This window comes from Asterias rubens, chromosome 8 (genome assembly GCF_902459465.1).
Source record: "Asterias rubens chromosome 8, eAstRub1.3, whole genome shotgun sequence".
NCBI lineage: Eukaryota > Metazoa > Echinodermata > Asteroidea > Forcipulatida > Asteriidae > Asterias > Asterias rubens.
Genome location: NC_047069.1, coordinates 8,449,635 through 8,469,178, shown reverse-complemented (window position 1 = coordinate 8,469,178; position 19,544 = coordinate 8,449,635). Strand labels below are relative to the sequence as shown.

Here is a 19,544-nt window from a genome sequence, read left to right as displayed (position 1 = left end):
GATTTTGTAAAAGGTAGGTTTTTTTTAAGGTGCCCTTCCTTGGACTGATGACGTCAAAAGGGGGCGCACTTTCCAAAAGATGGCCGCTTCCTGTGTTTCAATGTAAATAAATTGATTTTATTTTGGGTTGATCATCAACTTGTTGGAGGAAAAGTAAGAGTTAACCTGTATTTTCTTAAATAAAGTTAACATAGGCCTACCTCTGTCATTCATTGTTATCGTTGTTAATTGTGAGTGTGAAAGTTATTGATGTTTTTGTCGTAATTAAACTTTTTAATATTAAGTAGGCAGCAGACGACGGCTCGTGCAGCAGTGCGTGCAGTGCACCGACTCACGACTGTACAGTGTACAGGAAGAACACGCCTCCATTGCAATGGATGCATAGTACCATTTAATGCACAGACTACTCACTTTAAGGGAAACACGTTGCCTTGGATCGGTCGAGTTGGTCTTCGAAAAGCGTCTGTAACCGTTTGTTATAAAATGCATATGGGTAGAAAGATGTAAGAGTAAGAGTAGACTGAGTAGAAAACATTGATCCACACAAGCATGCCTCGAAATTACACGTTTTTTTTACCTCATCGACTAACCCGGTCGGCCATTTTGATTTATATGGGACTCCTATAAATGTCCGACTGTGTTAGTTCGCAAAGGAAAGGAAAACCACGTAATTTCGAGGCAAATTTGTGTGGATCATTGTATTCTACTTTTAAATAAAACGTCTTTCCAACCATATTATGCATTTTATAACAAACGGTTACAAACGCTTTTTATAGACCAACTCGTCCGATCTAAGGCAACGTGTTACTTTAAAACACAGTCAGTACGTAGCCTGGCGGGCAGTTACTGTCACAGTAACTGTCACAGTGTCAGGTAGTTTAGGCCTCGGCCTTATTAAAATAAACCCCATATCTTCCCAATCTTCTGCTGCAATAAACTAAACTAAAGCAAGCAAGGATCTGTTCCTTGTATTATTGGTCCGTGTCACTGTCACTGTCGGACAGTTTCATACACTAACCACTTTGTCAATGTCATGTCTGTCATGACTTTGCTTTTGATATCGTAACCATGGTAACCCTCCAGCCTCCCGATGGTAGCAGTGGAAGGGTTATGAAACACATCTAAAATGTTTGCAGCTTTGTAGATAAATTGAAGCGACAGGACCGTACATGTAACTTGTACCAAAAGCCTATCAAAAGCAAAAATTACATATCTAACTACAGTGTCGCTATGTGTAATTTTGTAACGTTGACAGAATGATAGGAACAGTTACTATCAGGTCGACGGTATCCAACCGATAGCCTGAAGGTCTGTTAGTCCGAAGGTTCAATAGTCCGATGGTTCGATAGTCCGAACGCACAAATTTCCAATAACAGGGGGTTCATTAATCCGAAAAGGAAATAGGGTTTGTTAATCCGAGCATTTGATGCGATAGTCTGAAGGTTCATTAGTTCGGAGCTTCACTGATCTGAAGGTTCACTGGTCCGAAGGTTCGGTAGTCCGAATCGACACTAAGGTCCGATAGTCTGAATTGACGATTGAACCTTATTTTCAATTCGGACTATTGGATGGACCTTATTGTCAATTCGTACTATCAAACCTTTGGACTATCGAACATTCGGACTATTGAACCTTCGGGCTAACGAAACTTCGGACAAACGAACCTTCAGACTAACAAACCTTTTGACCATGACCATGAGCTGTAACCAGGTCAACAGCAGTCTTGACACTGCTAATCTTGACAATGCCACTTCAAACTTTTAGTTCCTCTGGGCATTGTGCGTGAGATTTTCTGCTTCGTGATTAAAACTCTTCAATGAGGAATATTAAAAAAGGGGAAATGAAGTCCAATGTCTTTTGAAAATCTTTTCTTAGTAGAAAGTGGCAGTCGGATATTGAAATTTTCAACATTAGCTTTCATATTTTATCTTTTGCAGCGTATTACCGAAGTTTAAAATTTGTTGTATTTTGCAGGGCGTCGCCTTAAAAGTAACATCACCTTACCTCCTAATGATGGTCTAACATCGATGTCTAAAACTATGTCCTCTAGAGTGAAGTCACCTATCACTCAATTCAGAAACTGCCGCATTCTTTATCAGCATGCCATCATCAGGGAAGACCTCTGGGTCCGAGATGGAAAGATCCTCAACCCAGAGTGGCTCTTTTTCATTGAGAAAGGACATGCAGACTTTCAAGTGGATTGTAAAGACTGCATCATATCCCCAGGTTTTATTGATACTCAGATCAATGGTAAATTTAATTTAATACATAAACGTTAAAGTAACATTGTTGGCTAAACTAAAAAAGAAGTTAAAAAAGGGGAATAACTTTCAATAAACCTTATTTTTTCCATTTCCAGTCCTATGTAGTCTAAAAAGGAGGGGGTTAACAGATACTTGAGTCCCTAATGTGATTTTCCTAACCTTGCTTTTAGTCCTATATTATACAGTTATACAATTTTTTTTTATAATTAGCATCAGCTACCGATGCTTTTTTATGTATTTAGCACACCCGAAAACACTTTTTTGTGAGCAGTGTTTCATTTTTAAAATATCAAGAGATTACTGTTGGGTTGATTTTTTGTATTTAAGAATTGTCCCTTTTATTGTTATTCTTTTCTAGGAGCCTTTGGTGTTGATTTTTCCTCAAATCCAGAATCTCTTGCCAAAGGCCTCGCTACAGTATCTAAAAAACTACTTGCACATGGAGTGACATCATATTGCCCTACTGTAATCACATCCTCTCCATCGATGTACAAAAAGGTAAGAATAACAAGAATAATTTATAAGGCCCTAGATGTTTTTATTATTTTAGTTTTTAGAATAATCTATATGTTGTTTGACCCAGTTTTCCCTCGCCAAAGTGTGGATTTCTGCGTTGTGTATGCTTTCCAGAAACAAGTTGCAGCAGCATATAAACTCCTCTATGGAAATGAAAAAGTGTAAAGTTTAATGAAGCTCAAACAAAAGGTCTATTCCACTCTACTGATCTTATCATATCTTTTTGGCAAAGGCAAGTTGGTACAGATGACTGATTTTTGTAACGTTTCCATCTTATTTACTTGTAGATCCTCCCCCAGATAAAGAGGACATGTGGAAGTCGAACAGGAGCAGGTATCCTAGGTAAGAATTCAAAGGCTCTCATGAAAGTAAAGTTATCTTCCCCTTGAACAAAATCGAAAACTTTAGAATTTGCGTATGCTGTTAATTTCACCTCACCATCATTTTAGAGGTAAAACGATGATGAAATGATGGAAATGTGTCCCATGCACAGGATAGGCCTGTGAGCTAGTTTCTTTTGACCTCGGGTCAGGGGGACCTTTCTCAAATGAACTCATGTGTAAAGATGTAATGCTGAATGGTATTTGTGTTCTTAGGTACGTATGTAGGATCTGCCTCAGAACTGTTGTTTTGCAAGAATAAAATCTCATCTGTGCCCCCATCCATTCCTTGAAGCCCTTCTCCTCCGGCTTACAAAGCCTTGAATTTTCTACTTCATGCATTTGTGCCCTATCTGAACTTTCACATTTCTTATTCCATTTGCATGTTGTGGACAAAGCTTTCAACCGATTTGCATGAAAAACTACCATGCGGAAAATTGGCTGCCTGAGTCAGACAAGCATCAACAAACTTCCCCGAAGCCTGCTGAATATTTGGATGTCAGCCATGCTATTTTCCATCAACATGCATCAGTGTGCATGGGGGAGATACTGTTAAACAGGCGTGCAATCATTGACCTTGGATTGCATAAAGGTTCGAGGAAAAACCACAAACTTTTGAACCATTTGAGAACAAGATAAAATCATGCAAAATGTTGTCCTTATTAAATCGCCTTTTTTTGATACTATATTTTTATTTAGGAATTCATTTAGAAGGACCCTTTATCAGCAAAGAAAAGAATGGCGCCCATCCTGTTGAGCTGATTAAAGACTGTACCAATCTGAACAGCTTTGAGCAGATTGAAGATGTCTATCACTCACTGGACAATGTTTCTATTGTGACACTGGCACCAGAGTCTTGCCAAATATCCAAAGTCATATCCAAGCTTTCAAATAAAGGAGTTGTCGTCTCACTCGGTAAGGAATGTTGCTGGACAGTATCTACAATCATAAATTGATTGATCATGTATGTTTAGTTATGCCCTTACCTTACCTCTTTTTTTTTTTAGTGGCCCACAAACTCTAGGAAAGATGGACTCCTCCTAGGTTGTCCTATCCATAACTAACAAGCGGCATAACTACATAAAGAAAGTCTTTTAAGACATCTACATGTAGGCCCATGGCTCTGCATGCAACAAAATTCTCCAACTACAGTCAACATTCTGCGAGCCGTTTAAGGAAACAATGTTTAGTAACACGAGGTTTGCTTGTGCTCAAGCGTACCATTTTAAGGATCCGGTCTGTGGGGTCTTGCTATTGTTATATTATTCCCTTTTTAACAGATTTTCCTTGCGGGGTCCGTGGTTCCCTTGGGTTTAAGACCCACAAGTGCATTCCTTTAAGCTAACACTTTGTTAACTTGTGAAATACAATTGCATTTAGCACATATTTTTCTGCTACCATAAGCGCGTTTTAATTGCTTTCCATAAGCAGTGCCTTGAAATTGAGCCTAGTTTAATATGTAAACCTAGATAGATGTTTACTTGAAAGATTGAAACTGAATTTTGCTTTTGATTTGTTTATAAATGTAGGACATACTGTTGCTAATCTAACAATGGCAGAAGATGCTGTGAGGCATGGAGCTACATATATCACTCATCTCTTTAACGCAATGCTGCCAGTAAGTACAACTAAAATAATTCTATTCATTGCAAGCCAAGCTTGAAGCAATGTGGGTGTTGTGAGTTGCAAAGAGCATGACTACGCCATGACTACGCCTACAAGTAGTTGAGGACTATTACTCCAACAGCAGTTTGAACCTAGTCAGTTAGTTCTCTGTTTATCCTCACTGCAATTTAAGATTGTTTGTAGAGTTCTTGCAAAAGAGATAAATGTTTGTTTGAGTAGCCGATCTCGCCTCGCCCCTTTTTAACATGCCTTGCATGATCTTAACCCCCTGGAAGTGTGACCTTGAAATATCCCAATGAGATGGATGTTTCAATTGGTCCTGTGGTTGATTTATTCTGTGTTAGAGATGTATGCAGAGCACTTAAAAGAGGTACCAAGTCAATAGAACAGCTTTGATATTGTGACATGTCGAACTATATGCCTTTTAGGGTGACCACGTAAAACAAAAATGCTCCACAAGCGCTCAAAAGTTTTTAACAAGCATGTGTGAAGAGCAGGTTCTGGTTATCCAATCAGCATTGTTTTTCAACCCTTTCCTTCCAGGGGTTAGTGGCGAATCGTAAAATTCAATATACACTCACGCTATCCATGGCAGTGAGGCTGTCTCTTAGCTGCCAGAATCAAACACCTGCTCAAAGTATATTTAACGGTAACGTTCAGTCATAAGGATACTCAATCACTTCAAGACACTGGACACTATTGGTAGATGTCAAAGACCTCTTCACACTTGGTGTATCTCAACATATGCATACAAAAAAAACCTGTGAAAATTTGAACTCAATTGGTCGTCAAAGTTGCAAGATAACAATGGAAGAAAAAACACCCTTGTCACCTGAAGATGTGTGCTTTCAGATGCTTGATTTCAAGACATCAAATTCAAAATCTGAAGTCTCAAAATCAAATGCGTGAAAAATTATTTCTTTCTCGAGAACTACGTTTCTTCAGAGGGAGCCGTTTCTCCCAATATTTTATACTACCAACAGCTCTCCATTGCTCCAATTAAGTTTTTATACTAAACATTAATTTGAGTATAATTACCAATAGTGCCACTGAATTTAATTATAATTTGAGGAAACTCTTAAGGAAAGTGGGTTGACTCATTTTGTATCAACACAGGACAAAATTTCAATGGATTATTTTCATGTTTTTACTTGACTAGTTTCACCATCGAGACCCAGGACTAGTGGGACTACTGACGAGTGATGAGATTCCAACAGACACCACAGTGTTCTATGGTATGATAGCCGATGGCATACACACTAATCCAGCTGCACTGAGAATAGCCTACAGGGCCCATCCAAATGGTAATTTAGTTGTTATAGTGTTTCAGTTTTCATGCAAGGTCTTATCATTGACCTGTCTAAATAACTCTAACCCTACCCCCCCCCCCAATAAAAAGGATTTATATATTTGTACGAGTGCATAAATTCTTGTCTGTTCTGTTTTGTAAAGGTATTGTTCTGGTGACAGATGCTATAGCAGCAATGGGCTTCCCTAGAGGTACACATTACCTTGGCAGCGTGTCAGTAGATGTTACTGATAATGGGGCATATGTGACAGGTACACAGGTACTGAGTGGGAGGTAAGTAGTTATTATTACTTTAAAACGGAAATCTATCTTAGATTCCAAATTCTCTACAATAGGCCTACTGAAATTATTAATTGGTTTAAACCATGCACCGATACTTTCTCAGAGTCATATGAAAATGAAATGTTTCCATACCCGCTGCTCAATGTAGTATTCAAACTGCCTCTAGCTACTGGGCAATCTTGGTGGGCTTGTGGTAAGACATATGCTCCAGAATGACAACAGTCGTGTGTTCAAATACCGACAGAGTAATATGCCTGTGGTATTTTTCATTCACAGGAAATCAGGGGAAAGTACTGAGTTTACAGTCATACAGTGCTTTACACACACTGCCATATTAGTGTGTAAAACCATATTCTTAACCACCAATTCAATTCATAATTAAAACATCTATTGAAATACTGAACAATATTACACAACCCGTTCTCTTAATGACCACTACCTGAGTAATATTTCCCTTTTCAAAAAAGGAGTGTCTTTCCTCAAATAGTGTGAAACAGAGTTCATACATGTACTTAACAAATTATATTACAGGCAAGATGTTCTTCCCACTTTAAATTTTTCCCCGATTTTTGGGTTGTTAGAAATATCAGACAAATAGTGGTAAATAGCCCGATGAAAAGTCTTTTGAACCCTACATCATGTGCAGGACATAGGTCTGCTCAATAGAATTGTACTCAATAGAATGTTTGTACTTTTTCCAATGACAAAATATCATGCCTGCTATTAAAAACCCTCATTATCTGTGGTTTATTTTCAGCATTGCCACAATGGACTCCTGTATACGACATTTCAAGCATGCAACTGGTTGTACCACAGTAGAGGCCCTTGAAGCAGCAACCCTACACCCTGCCCAACTACTGACTATCCAACATCTAAAAGGTACCCTTGACTATGGGACAGAGGCAGACTTCGTTCTTCTAGATGATGATCTAAATGTCAAACAAACTTTTATAGCTGGCGAGAAAGTATGGGATAATGAGAGAGAAAATAATAAGGGCAATTGAATGTTTCGTTAAAATGCTTTAAAAAATGCAGTTGAAAATATAATTCAACTCCTTTATTACCCTTTTACTGGTCAAATACCAATACCTCTTTATTTGCCCTTTAAATTGTTATGCAACACAAATTCTTGCTTATATTTTTGATAACTGATGTAGTATTTATAAATTTGAATGATTTCGTCCACGGAACAACTGTTGAATACAATTACTTTGAAAATGGAAGAAAATAAAAGGTTCTGAAATCCCTTTGTAACTATTTGTTATTTTTTTGAATGGAAATTGAATTGAAAGAGTCTACAAACTGATAAATGTATCTTTTTAAATGTAACTTATGGAGACAGGTTTTTTTCTGCGATGGGGTTGTTATTGAGTTCTCAGTTTAACAAAAAAACATCTTTTCAGTATTAAAAAGAGAAAACACATTGATTTCTCTAAATATTGATTTGTACTTTTGAGGTTTACATAAATGTCAAATCAACCCAACCACAAATAATGTTCAGAATTATGTCCTTGTTAAAGGACAGAAATAGTACAGTCCCACAGGGCAGTATGCATAATTATATGCCAAAATGACGTTATCTCCCGGTTAGGTACAATGCATCACTATAGGCCATTTATCTTGAGGTGAATATTGGAAGATGCACTGTAGCTTCACTGATTTCATACTTCAAAACAAATTGCAATACAGAATAATCTATTAAAAGTGTAAAGTTAATTGAAGTCGATCTACACATGTATGTCCACGCTAGAGTAATAAAAAAGGCATTAAGTCCAAGAACTATTATTTTCAGATGTTGTTTATTCAAGTTATAGTATTACATGTACCTCTGTTTTATCTCTGTTTAGACTGTGCAAGTCACACTTGTATTCAATATTGGGCCCATTTAAAGAATGATCTTGTTTTGTTTATACATGTATGACAAAAACAAAAAAAGATTCTAAACAAATTCGCATGAGACTTGCACATTCTACCCTGTTAGTAAGTCATTTTGGGTTCTGTTTCTTGCCCAAAAGTTTCACTACTTCCGGCTCCAAACCTGGCACAAAATGTTTGGAAAGCAAAGTTCATCTTTTTTTTGCACAAATCATCAAAGAAAATCTAGCTTTTAATGCAACTCCATAAACCAAGCCCAAGCACTCTACAGTGGTCAAACCATGTTGAAATGTTGTAGTGTGACAATAAAGGTCAGTACGGGCATAGAGAAAGGAACATACGCGTACATGTACCTAGACTTGACCCACGTCCAAAACACAGAGATTTTCTATAGTGTGAAAAGGCCTTATGTGTGTAATAACTTGAGTAGGCCTACAGTATAGTTTTTAAAACTGATAACAGGTAAAAAGTACTGCAGTTAATAGATGTATACGTGTACTGTTTCTTTCTATATAGCCCATCCAATCATCCAGCAAGTAATGAACACTGGTTTGGGGAAATAACTGGATAAAAACAGGAATCAATTTTCAAACATGGTAGTTAAAAAAAGTTGGCTTACTTGAGAACAATTTTGTATTTTTGATAGTTTGATACACAAGCAGAAATATTCTCTTGAAAGATGATTGTTACATATACACTGTAGTATCAAATTGTTATGTTAAACTTTGATCTGTTGAACCCCAATTGAAAAAAACTCAAATAAGGTATGTGCCAGCGATTAACCATTCGTTTAAAAATCTGGTGATCAATGGTGTTTCTTTACTTTTAATGTCAAATTCATTGATAAATCCATAATGGCTCCAGACAATGTAAGAGGGATGCAGGTTACAGAACTGTCGGCCTCTAATGTCTCGAAATTCCAAAAGAAGCCAAAACGAAAGGTTCTCCTGTCCATTTGCCCTCTGCTGTTGCCAGTTTCCATGTGACATCAAAATGTAACAAAGAGTCCATTAAAAGTCTACTTTGTCATTCACGCTTGGAGTCTCTTAAGGTGGGGGCTGGGGCTTTCTCATTAAACGCTGCCCACACAAACATACCAAGGACGATATGGACTACAACAACAGCTACCATGGCAGCATAGAAGACACTACTATTTGACTCCATTCCGAATAATCCTTGGGAGAACAAAGTCACAATAAAAAGAGCATTATTGACTAACCCAGTTTTGTGTTTACCTATTTCAACATCAGTATTAGTAAAAGTTTACTACTACACATAAGCATTTTTGTTAAATAATCAGAATTACACAAATTTCCTGCAAGCCAGCCCGTTTCATGACAATCAACCGTGGTCCAGAAATGCTATTGGGAAAGCCTGTTTTATGAAGTCAAGGTTATTCTTCAGTTATTGCTCGGACAGCATTTTTTCCTTTTTTTCTATAATGACCTTGACATTTGCCGAAGGGTGTCCAAAAACAATAGGCTTCTGGGGGTTTCCAAGACCAATCCGAAAACCAAGTTTGGAGATAATATTAATGTCAAGTCCCTCTTGAGTTGTTGCCTAGAACTGTATGCCAATTCAGTGTATTCACCAACTGCAATGATTTTTTTGTACTAAATACTAAAGGACAAATTATCTGGAATCAGGAAAAGGCAGGTTTTAAGCAAGAATTCCAGCACCCTTATTCCCTTAAAGGGGAAACAATTACAGCAAAGTGATTGCCTGTCTGCCTGTGTACACTACTAGACTACACACTTTAGATAGTTTTTGTTTTTCCAGGTTTTTCAAAGCAAAAGCTGATTACCTGGTTTCCATTTGTTTGTATTATTTCCCAAATAGTTTTGCATTTTTCATATGCTTTTGGGTTTGTAAGTGGTTAACAATTTCACATTGAACAAGCAAAACACTTTAGAGGAAAAGGTTTAAGATATTGTGTCATCAGAATTTAGGTATAATTTTGTTCAATTGTTACGTATTTAGAAATGAGCCCTCTTGATTGGTATTTTGTAAACCGGAAACCACAAGGAATAAGTCTCATTGAAAAACTTTTGAGTTGCCCTTTTTTTAACTTACCATCAAAGATAACTTGTTTTGAAAAAAAGTACATAAAGATAGGGAAGAACAGCATGAGAGCAGAGTATGTAAAGACAGTCTTGAAGGGTGTCATGGCTGAAGGGTCTCCTCCTCTGTTGAAATAGAGATCAAAACCAAAGGAATTTATAATACGAGAGCGCTACTTCAAGAAGGGTAGCCTTGATTGCGACGCCTTCTTGCACAGTTTGCACTATTAATTTTTCCTGATGTTCCATGCATACAGTCTGTAACTTTTAAGCCCAGTAGACCAACTGCCAGATATAGTTAGACATGGGGGAAGTAGGAACGATACAGCTAAAAATGCACCGAGTATATGCGAGGGTTGAGATGACTGTTTTGTCAATAAAACCATGATAAAACCATAATTAAAAGGCTCTGCAGAGTACATGCTCATTAGAAATTACAACCATATTAAAACATTGTTAGACACGTAGCTCAATTCTCAATGATATGACTGATGAGGTATGACTCAATTGACGATGACCAATTTCTATCCTTTGTGTTTGGCAGAAAATTAAAGCAAACAGTAACACTACTAGGCCCCTATGATTGGAACTTGGGTTGAATTTGAAAGGTTATATATGCTTGACTTGACCCCTTACTTGGCATGCTTAGTTTGGGTCCTGAGTTTGGTCATGGACTATCACATTGGAGGGTAGAAAACCTCCATGGGCATGGTTTTGCATTATATTTATACCATGATTACATCTTGTTATAAATCTATTGCAATTCATAAGTGTCCCTCACACTGCAGCAACCAACCCTTTGCCTCCTAAGCTACACTCATCAAATTTACTTGTGTTGTGACCGAGGATGAGGTGTAAATGTGTTGTTTTTAAAATTAAATATTTTTATTAAAATTTAATATAATACTAGGCCTAACACTAACACAACAGGGGACAACCAACCAACCACAAAACCACAATCAAAACAAAAGCAAAAAAAAACAAGAAGAATAAGTGCAATTTTGTCTCCTAGGTTGTTCCCTAAATAATATCAACATTTAGCCAGATCACTTCTTCCCTAAATTGTTAATATATGACTTGTTGTTTACCTGTTCATTTTCACATCCGACTGGAATTCCGCCATTGTGTTATTGAGAATTCCAAATCTTCACCCACACACCGTCGCGACCGGGAGTGTGATTACACAACACACTATACTGCTGCTGCAGCCTGTGTGTGTGTCGAAAATTTAACGGTGTTGTTGTACAGCGCCCTCTCAGTCAGTATTTCGGGCGAGGAGGAACTTCGTGAATTTAACGGTGTTGTTATATAGCGCCCTCTGTAGACAACCAAGTATTTTTTTATTTTTTATTTTTTTTTGGGGGGGGGGGGGTTGAAAAGTTGAAAATAGTCGGGGCCGGGTTCCCTCATACTCTTTGTAAAACTTACTATCTGTTACACAGCTACATAGTTTTGCACGTTCAGGTATGCGACTCATGACTTTGCGTGTAAAATAGCGCTGGAAGTTTTCGATCTTTTCACAGATTAAATTCGTATTAATTTGACATTTTATTGCAAGTTGTGAATTTTATAATAGGCGGAAATGAATCTAAGAGGTCTTTTCCAAGACTTTAATCCGAGGTAAGTACCAATCGGAATCATGTATTTGAGGGAAATTCGTCTCGAATTCGGTCAACGGCATTTGTTATTATTAATTCCCGTTTGTTGTAAATTTAGTATTATCAATCAAGAACAATTTGATTCAATGTTTTGTTATCAATCATGTTCATTCATTCATCAGTCAACCGTCAGACCACGATTAGCAACATACTGTCCCCTTTCAAAGTTCAAGTTTACAACTTACGTTAGTGTTTTCATTTGTAAACAAAAAATAATATACTTAAGTAGAACTAGGCCTAAATATTGAATTAGCCCTAAAAATGACTGTAAATAAAACTAACATTCACGAATCACAGTCAGGCAGTGTGAGTTACTCTTATTAAGTCTTACTCTTAGTCTTACTCTTATCTTATTCTTGGAAAAGTTTCCGTATGGCGCCACCACTTTTTCATTCGATATGAAATAATATAGTATCTTATTTACCTCAATGAGATCCCTTTTTGTAAAAATGAGTGAAAAAGTGGTGGCGCCATACGGAAAGTTATCCTTATTCTTAACTTAATCTATCTGAATATGAATTAATATATAATTATAAATTGTAATATAATCGGCAAAACATACTACATGTAACACTATGGAAACATCACACCAAATTTTCTAGTTGAGAAAACAGAAATTTGATTTTGATTGAAGACATTTCAGTGTACAGACGTGGGAGGGAAAACCCCACCCCAGGGCTAGGCTACAATATCAATCAATCATAGACATTGGGAAAACCTACTCCTACAAATAGAACTATGAGGTTCGTTCCTCTATCGTCTCGTTCGTGGAGAAGATAGCGGGACGAATCTCATCATAGTTCTAGGAGTAGGGATACTTCTAGAAACTATTATAGATTATAAGGCTCCCCCGTGAGCCTTATTATATAGTGCCGGGGGGTCTAATATTTTGTGCCTCCTTAACGCTATACGTTTATAAAATCGGCGTTGATAGATGAAAGTTTTACGACCGTTAGCCACCAATAACTGAAGTTTCCTTTGTACACATAACCAAAACTTTCCCCACACACTTAATACATTCATAATGCTTGCTTTGCCTTTTTGTTGAGTGAAATTAAAAAACATCTTCAACAAATGCAATTTTCTGCTCGGTAGGCCCTACTCACTGTTGTTTTTCTGACGCATCGCCCGTTTTTTGACTTCTCAATATGCTTAATGCTTTATATTTTTGGTCACCAAGCGCTGAACCACGGGTACCAGCCTTTTGAGTTGACAAACTGCCGAGCTGTGGCCGAGTTGGACTAAACCATTCTGTGAAAGGGGTGTTACAAGGCAGAGCGGCAGTGCGTGCAAGCTATATGCGTGAACGGCGGGTATTGTAAACAGACAGCGCCCACATTTTTTTACTTTTTATTAGATAGTGATGTTGTAAGTCGATTTCTGAAGCATTTGAGGTTGTGCTCATTGGTTGCAGATGGATTGCATAAGAACCGCTTCGGGACCTACAGGGCTAGCTTTCATTTACAATTGTTTTGGTAATCTTTCTCTCCTTTCAGTAAATTCTTGGTGTACTTTTGCTTGCTGCTGTTTACTGTCATCTTTGCCCTTCGGCTTGACCATTATATAGAATGCTCATACTGGATTGTGTTTCTCCCCCTCTGGATGTGGAAGGGCACTGTCGTCATGGGGGCAGTGGTTGCAGGTCTAGTGTGGTGGAGGCATCCTTCATACAGGTGGCTATCTTTGGTTTTGGGGTTAATTTTTTTACGATTTTTGTTCCACTAACTGTTCACTACCAATACATATTATATAAATATGTTTGACTAATAATAACTTAAGAGTAGTCCAAGGAAGTAAAATTTAGTGTTACTGAGACCTCATCATGCACGAATGTGTTATCTAAATAATGTATATTCCTAAATTCCTGGGACGGTTGATCCATTCGAGAGGAGATCACCTGTTCATGTTTAAACCTGCAATAGTAATACAGTGAGGAGTGTTTTTAAAAACTTGTGAACTGAGGAAATTGAGTCAAAAGAGGGGGTTGTCTGATTATTGTGCAAAGTCACAAATTTTATAGAACTAAAGTTGGTAGGTTGCATATTTTGCTCGGGCAAGTTTTAAAACTTGTGTGTGATATTTTGAAACTTAAGCGCTCAACATGAATAGAAAAATTCAAAGCAGAGTCAAGGTGAGCTGAAGCCGTTTACGTGTAGATTAAAACATTGAAATGGTGTGATGATCACCACATGCAACTTCCAACCTTTTTGATTCCTTATAAACTCATCCTCAAGTCCCTCTGTTTGTTTTTATTATTGGCAATAAAGAAAGGGTAAACAAAGAATAATTTGTGTGATAATATATATTTTGTTGTTTCTTTTACAGAGTTGAAGGAGAAGGCTATGTGGATATGAAAGCCATCGTTATTTGTCTTTCGCTCAATTCTCTACTCCTGATCTTTGAGGTTCTTGCCTGCAATCAGATGGAAAGTATCCAGTATAGTAGGCAATCAGGGAACCATCTTTGGCTGGTAGTCTTCATGCCATTGTTCTTGACATCACCCATGTCTATTGCAGCTTGTGTGTGGGGCTTCAGACATGATAGAGGTCTAGAGGTTAGTTTTCAGTTACTTTTCATGAGTGTACTTCTCTTGGTTTGGCCGTCACATTTAAGGTTCATTGGACAAGATAAGCCCACTCACTCATCCTGAGACCATCGTGCTGGTTGGTGGTAGCTTGGGTAGCCATGATGGATGTTTTTTAGCTGTCAAGGATCACCTCAGTTCGCTGTCCCCTCTCATGTGAACTTGAGAGGTGTTTCAGCTTGTCAAGTCTTGGAAGCTGCCAGACAAAATCTTGCATTCTCAGATATTGCACTGTAAAGTTGTCATCAACTTTTTGATGAACTAGGGGTGCACATTTCAAAGCTTGTATAGCTGTTATGTTTATAACTTTTGCACAAAAGTGTAAAATTATCCATATAGAGAGTGTAGCATCTCGCCTGCCAGGAAATGTCATGGAATGGATGAAGTCCCTCTTTCTTAAACAAAGTATGGTCTGTACTGAGTGAGTGTTATTTGTCACGTTACATGTCTTGACTCTTGCTGTTTTCGTTTCATTACAGTTGGAAGCCATGTGTTCCATCAATGTGTTACAATTCATCTTCATTGCTCTCAAACTAGATGAGATAATCACCTGGAGTTGGTCGGTAAGTGTGTGAAGTAACATGACAATATAATAGAGTTACTTGACAGTGACCCTTGACAAGTTCCTGATGTTTTTACCCGTTACCCTCAAATCTTCTATTCCTTTGTCTGTCTTTGCCGAAGTATAACAAATCGAAAGGGCTGAGGGCCCTAGGCCCAAACAACAATGGCTTACCACTGGGTCAAGCATTTGAATCATTTCCAACAACAAACAATTTTGGGTGTCATGGCCGGATGGTCAAGGGTGGTGAACTAGGGTTCTAATCCTGGCCTGGTCAATCAGTCATGATGCTTGTGTTCTTGAACAAGACACATACATGTATCATACTTGCTTTTTCTACCCAGGAGAACTAATACATGTACGGGTAAGAGGTGCACAACTGACTCCACTGGTTACTAGATGCCCATATCAGTTGTGTTGGACTAGATTTCTCTGATTATTTATGCAAGGAAAGTATATTAATCTTTTGCTCTAGAAATGCAAAGAAATAAGAAATGCTTTTGAATGATGAAGTTTAAGTGTTTTAGGGGGTAAATTACACACAAATATATGCAAACTTTGGAGCCGAAGTAGTAAAAACGTTGGGCATGCAGCAGGTAGACACGCATGCCAGTATGATTGTCAAGTACCAGCATAGAAACTGAAGTGCAATAAGGAGTAGGTGTTTGGTCTCGCCTCTTCTTTAGAGATGTCAAGCAGGTTTTGTACTGATTTGTTATTGCCATGTGTGTATTGCAGGTTGTATTCATACCCATTTGGATCCTGATGTGCCTACTCTGTTTGATTGTGTTGTATTACATCGTCTGGTCTATCCTCATAATACGTGCCACTGAGATTATGGCTGAACAGAGAAGAGCTCACCTTATGGCTGCCTTCACAGCAATGGCATTGGTCGTCCCACTCTTAACTTTTGAAGTAAGTTTCACATTGCTTCATTTTCATTTTCATTTTGCAGAATTTTAACTAACTTTTTTTTTTTAAGGAAATAAAACCTTTGCATAACAACAGTTTTGTCAGCATATTACTAACCAGGAAGATGGGATGAGTTTTAAATAGTATTCATGTCACTCGGCAATAAGAAAAGGCACAGTTTTGAGATCCCTCAACCTGGGTTCAATTTCATGGCTAAGCGCTACAAAATCTTGCTTATCAGAATAGGGTTACCACCTGAAATACCATGTCATTTTGTTTACCATGTGTTTACTACCTTAAACCGGTATCCTGCTTATTTTTGCTTAGCAGAAAATTGTGTAGCAGTATTTTTTGCTTAAAGCCCAGTTCATAGTCCCTTCGAATGCGACTGCGATACCAATGTTGACGTCACAAGTTTGCAACAAATAATTCGCATCAGTTGACTTGTGCTCAACTAACTTGTGAATGTCGTTGCGAAGGGAGAGTTGTGACGTCAAATTCGCATCGCAGGAAATATGAACCGGGCTTTAGGCAGCTCTATAAATTTGGGCACTGGTCATAACAAACATACCACAATGTTTACTTTCAGATTCTACTGGTAAATCGTCTAGATGGAGTCACACATCACCCATACATTGCTGTATTTGCACCATTCTACATTTCACTTTTGGTTCTTATTCCAACATCTTTCGGACAAAGAGGTGGCAACCATTGTAAGTTTTATTCACTCTTGTTTGTTATAGTGTGTTGACTAAAGTTTAAAGGTTAACAGAAATCCCTGCCTTTCTATTTAAATTGTACAACATATCAGGTTGCCAGACCTGGAAACAACACGGGTCACTGAGGCCATGGCCTCTGTTGTCCTGTTCTTTGCTATGGTGCCCCTTCAAAATTTTATATTGGATGTGCCCTTTGCAAAACGAAAACAACCCTGTCGCCCTCTGTCCCTTTTTAGATAAAGCCTATTTGTTAAGGAAAAACATTGAATGAAACCAGTGTGTCTTCAAATCAAAGTTTTTTCCCCATGCTTCAAAATAAAAACTCTTGTGATGCTCATAACCTAGAATTTAAGTGTTCAAACGCTCTTAGCCCTGTACATGTACTTGTGAAATACTCATACACTTGAACTTGAGAGAGATTCATTATCGGAAAGTGGGTTCCATGGATAGTCATTTTTGGAAAATACACAGAGACACACATGTAGATATTTGGTTAATTTTGAGCAACTCTGTGTTTCTTTCTAGGGTGGTTTGGCATCCGCAAAGACTTCTGCACATTTCTGCTGACAGCATGCCCATTTTTAAGGGAGTACGGGAATATATCGTATCAACTGGAAGATGTCAACAGTATACAGTCGCCAGAGGATCAGGATATGAATAGAGAAATGTACACCACTTCAATACGTGCTGTCATGGACCACTCAACAAAACAAATCTATCCTGTTATTACTATTGAGTCACCAGACTGATCGTACATGACTCATTCATGTAGACCCTCAACCAGCATTGTCTGGTTCCCTGTACCCAGTAGTGATGGTCTGATATAAGGGGACTGTTCTGACTCTCTCTGCTTCACCAGGACTTTTGTGGATAAAAAACCCAAGATATTTTGATGCCACAAAAAGTTCTGGGCATACGCCTCTTAACCATAAGCAATGGGATTTTTGAAAATTTTCCTTGTTCAGGGACATGATGATTTGTCTGAAATTTCGAACCAACCTGTTTCCCTGACTATGGAAAGTATGGATGTAGTCACTGTTAATCACAAAACCCTTGGCTGTGTTAAGCCATGGCCAATAATCGGGCATGTTATGCTGCAGTCTGGGGTCACTTGGACTTGCGTCCCATTATTATGGAATGCCAAACAAACAAAAACTTGGCAGCCTATCGATCTATCGTATTTTTTGTTTTTACAACAAAAGGATGACGGTCTAGAATCGGACGGCACAGTAACCCCTGGAAAAAAAGGAGATTTTCAGCAAGAACTCCTGTACCCCTTGTCCCAATTTGTAATGGGGAAACAGAGTATTGCACAGTGAGTGCATGCCGCGATTCAACGGATTTTCCAGGCCTAGTCCAGTATTCCGATTGTATGCAAAGGTGGATTTACTTGATTTCTGGTCATGTGTCTAAAAAGGTTGTGTGTGCAGACATGTGTTCCGGTCATAACTGGTTAACAGCCAACAGTAAAAAAAAATATGTTCACAGAGGGGTGAAGCAGTTGAAGAGTTTTATTCAAAACCATTTTTGGGGTAGTTATTTTACGGGTTTGATTCTGAGATTGCCCATTAACTCCCCCCATGTCGAACCTCGCACTCATGACGAATCTCACTCATGACGAATCTCACTCCACTTTAAGATTAGCGTTTTGATTAATTTAAAACATCCATTAAATGAGCAAGCCAGAATACTTTGCTCAACATTACATTGTAAGTTTTTGCTCAAACGTATCTCTTTGTAAGTGCAGGTTTTCACCGACAAAAGATGCAATTTAATAGTTAGTTCTCTTAAGTGGCAATGTGCATACATATGGACCCCTTGATGCTCAGTTTTCTCTATAACTTGGTTTGTATAGACGATGTGATCTGTGACATCACAAGGTTTACAAAAGAGCCACAGAGCCTGGACTTCCTGCAGGCAAGATTTGTACAAAGCTTAATGGAATCTTATATTTTATGGAAATTGCACTGCCTAGATCCTATCATGGAGGAATCAACTTTGATATGATGAAAGGGGGCACATCTCAAAACTTAACTCTTGGGTTTATGTGGAAATTATGACACAAAATGCCACTTTTCCCATATGATCAGTGCAGTATATTGCCTGCCAGAAAATCCAAGGAATGTGCAAGGTCACACTTATTGTAAACAAAGGTCACATGGTTTATAAAGGCAGCGTTTTATAAACTTGTTTCATGGTAAGCTTTGAGTTATTTTAAATGGCGCCGAGAATTCTAAGCTGTTATTTCCCTGCAGGAAGAACGATCCGTAAATGGAATACATAATTTGAGAAAAGTTTCTGCATGAAGTGTTTCTCTGATTGAACATTTGTTTAAATCCCTTTCTCAAAAACTTTATTCCTTAGAATGGAATCGTTTATACAAATGTTATATGTACATTATCAACAGCTGAAGTGCTGCTTACCAAGTAAGGTAGTTATGGTCACTTTTGTTTTTGAGAAACAACCACAGGTATACCCTCACATTAAGTGAAGTTGGTTTAAGAAAAAATAAAGAAGCAGATGGAAATCCATGATGTTGCACATTTATTGTATTTTACAAAGTTGTTCAAAGGAGCTTTGAAAGTATTTAAAACTATTTTTTCACATAAATAATGTGAAGCGTTGAAATTTATGAAATAAATTAAACACACTGGAAAAACAAATGCAAATTTTGAAGAGCTATTTTGTCTTTGTATGTTTGTGCACTAACACAAGACGAGTGTGTCCTGGTATACCTACATATACATTGTCATCATGTCACAAGGCTGTCATTGGTCGGATATGTTTTTATAGTTTA

At 37.9% G+C, this 19,544-nt stretch overlaps 3 protein-coding genes across 3 annotated transcripts; 2 read left to right on the top strand and 1 right to left on the bottom strand.

Annotated features, from left to right (window-relative positions):
* Nucleotides 1–68: 68 nt before the first annotated feature.
* LOC117293667 (N-acetylglucosamine-6-phosphate deacetylase-like) lies at nucleotides 69–8,312 on the top strand. Its single transcript, XM_033776062.1, has 9 exons — nucleotides 69–153; nucleotides 1,975–2,250; nucleotides 2,623–2,762; nucleotides 3,068–3,122; nucleotides 3,860–4,075; nucleotides 4,690–4,778; nucleotides 5,946–6,090; nucleotides 6,239–6,368; nucleotides 7,135–8,312. Exons 2-9 carry the CDS (start codon nucleotides 2,028–2,030, stop codon nucleotides 7,379–7,381), a joined length of 1,245 nt encoding a protein of 414 aa, XP_033631953.1. The 5' UTR covers nucleotides 69–153; nucleotides 1,975–2,027; the 3' UTR covers nucleotides 7,382–8,312.
* LOC117293668 (vacuolar ATPase assembly integral membrane protein vma21-like) lies at nucleotides 8,158–11,514 on the bottom strand. Its single transcript, XM_033776063.1, has 3 exons — nucleotides 11,401–11,514; nucleotides 10,326–10,438; nucleotides 8,158–9,427 (listed from the first exon to the last, which is right to left on the bottom strand). The coding sequence occupies exons 1-3, from the start codon at nucleotides 11,433–11,435 to the stop codon at nucleotides 9,279–9,281; spliced, it is 297 nt and encodes a 98-aa protein (XP_033631954.1). The 5' UTR covers nucleotides 11,436–11,514; the 3' UTR covers nucleotides 8,158–9,278.
* Nucleotides 11,515–11,805: 291 nt separating this feature from the next.
* On the top strand, nucleotides 11,806–19,395 carry LOC117293912 (transmembrane protein 185A-like). Its single transcript, XM_033776396.1, has 7 exons — nucleotides 11,806–11,932; nucleotides 13,467–13,643; nucleotides 14,296–14,524; nucleotides 15,034–15,117; nucleotides 15,855–16,031; nucleotides 16,618–16,741; nucleotides 17,273–19,395. Exons 1-7 carry the CDS (start codon nucleotides 11,895–11,897, stop codon nucleotides 17,494–17,496), a joined length of 1,053 nt encoding a protein of 350 aa, XP_033632287.1. The 5' UTR covers nucleotides 11,806–11,894; the 3' UTR covers nucleotides 17,497–19,395.
* The last annotated feature ends 149 nt before the right edge of the window (nucleotides 19,396–19,544 follow it).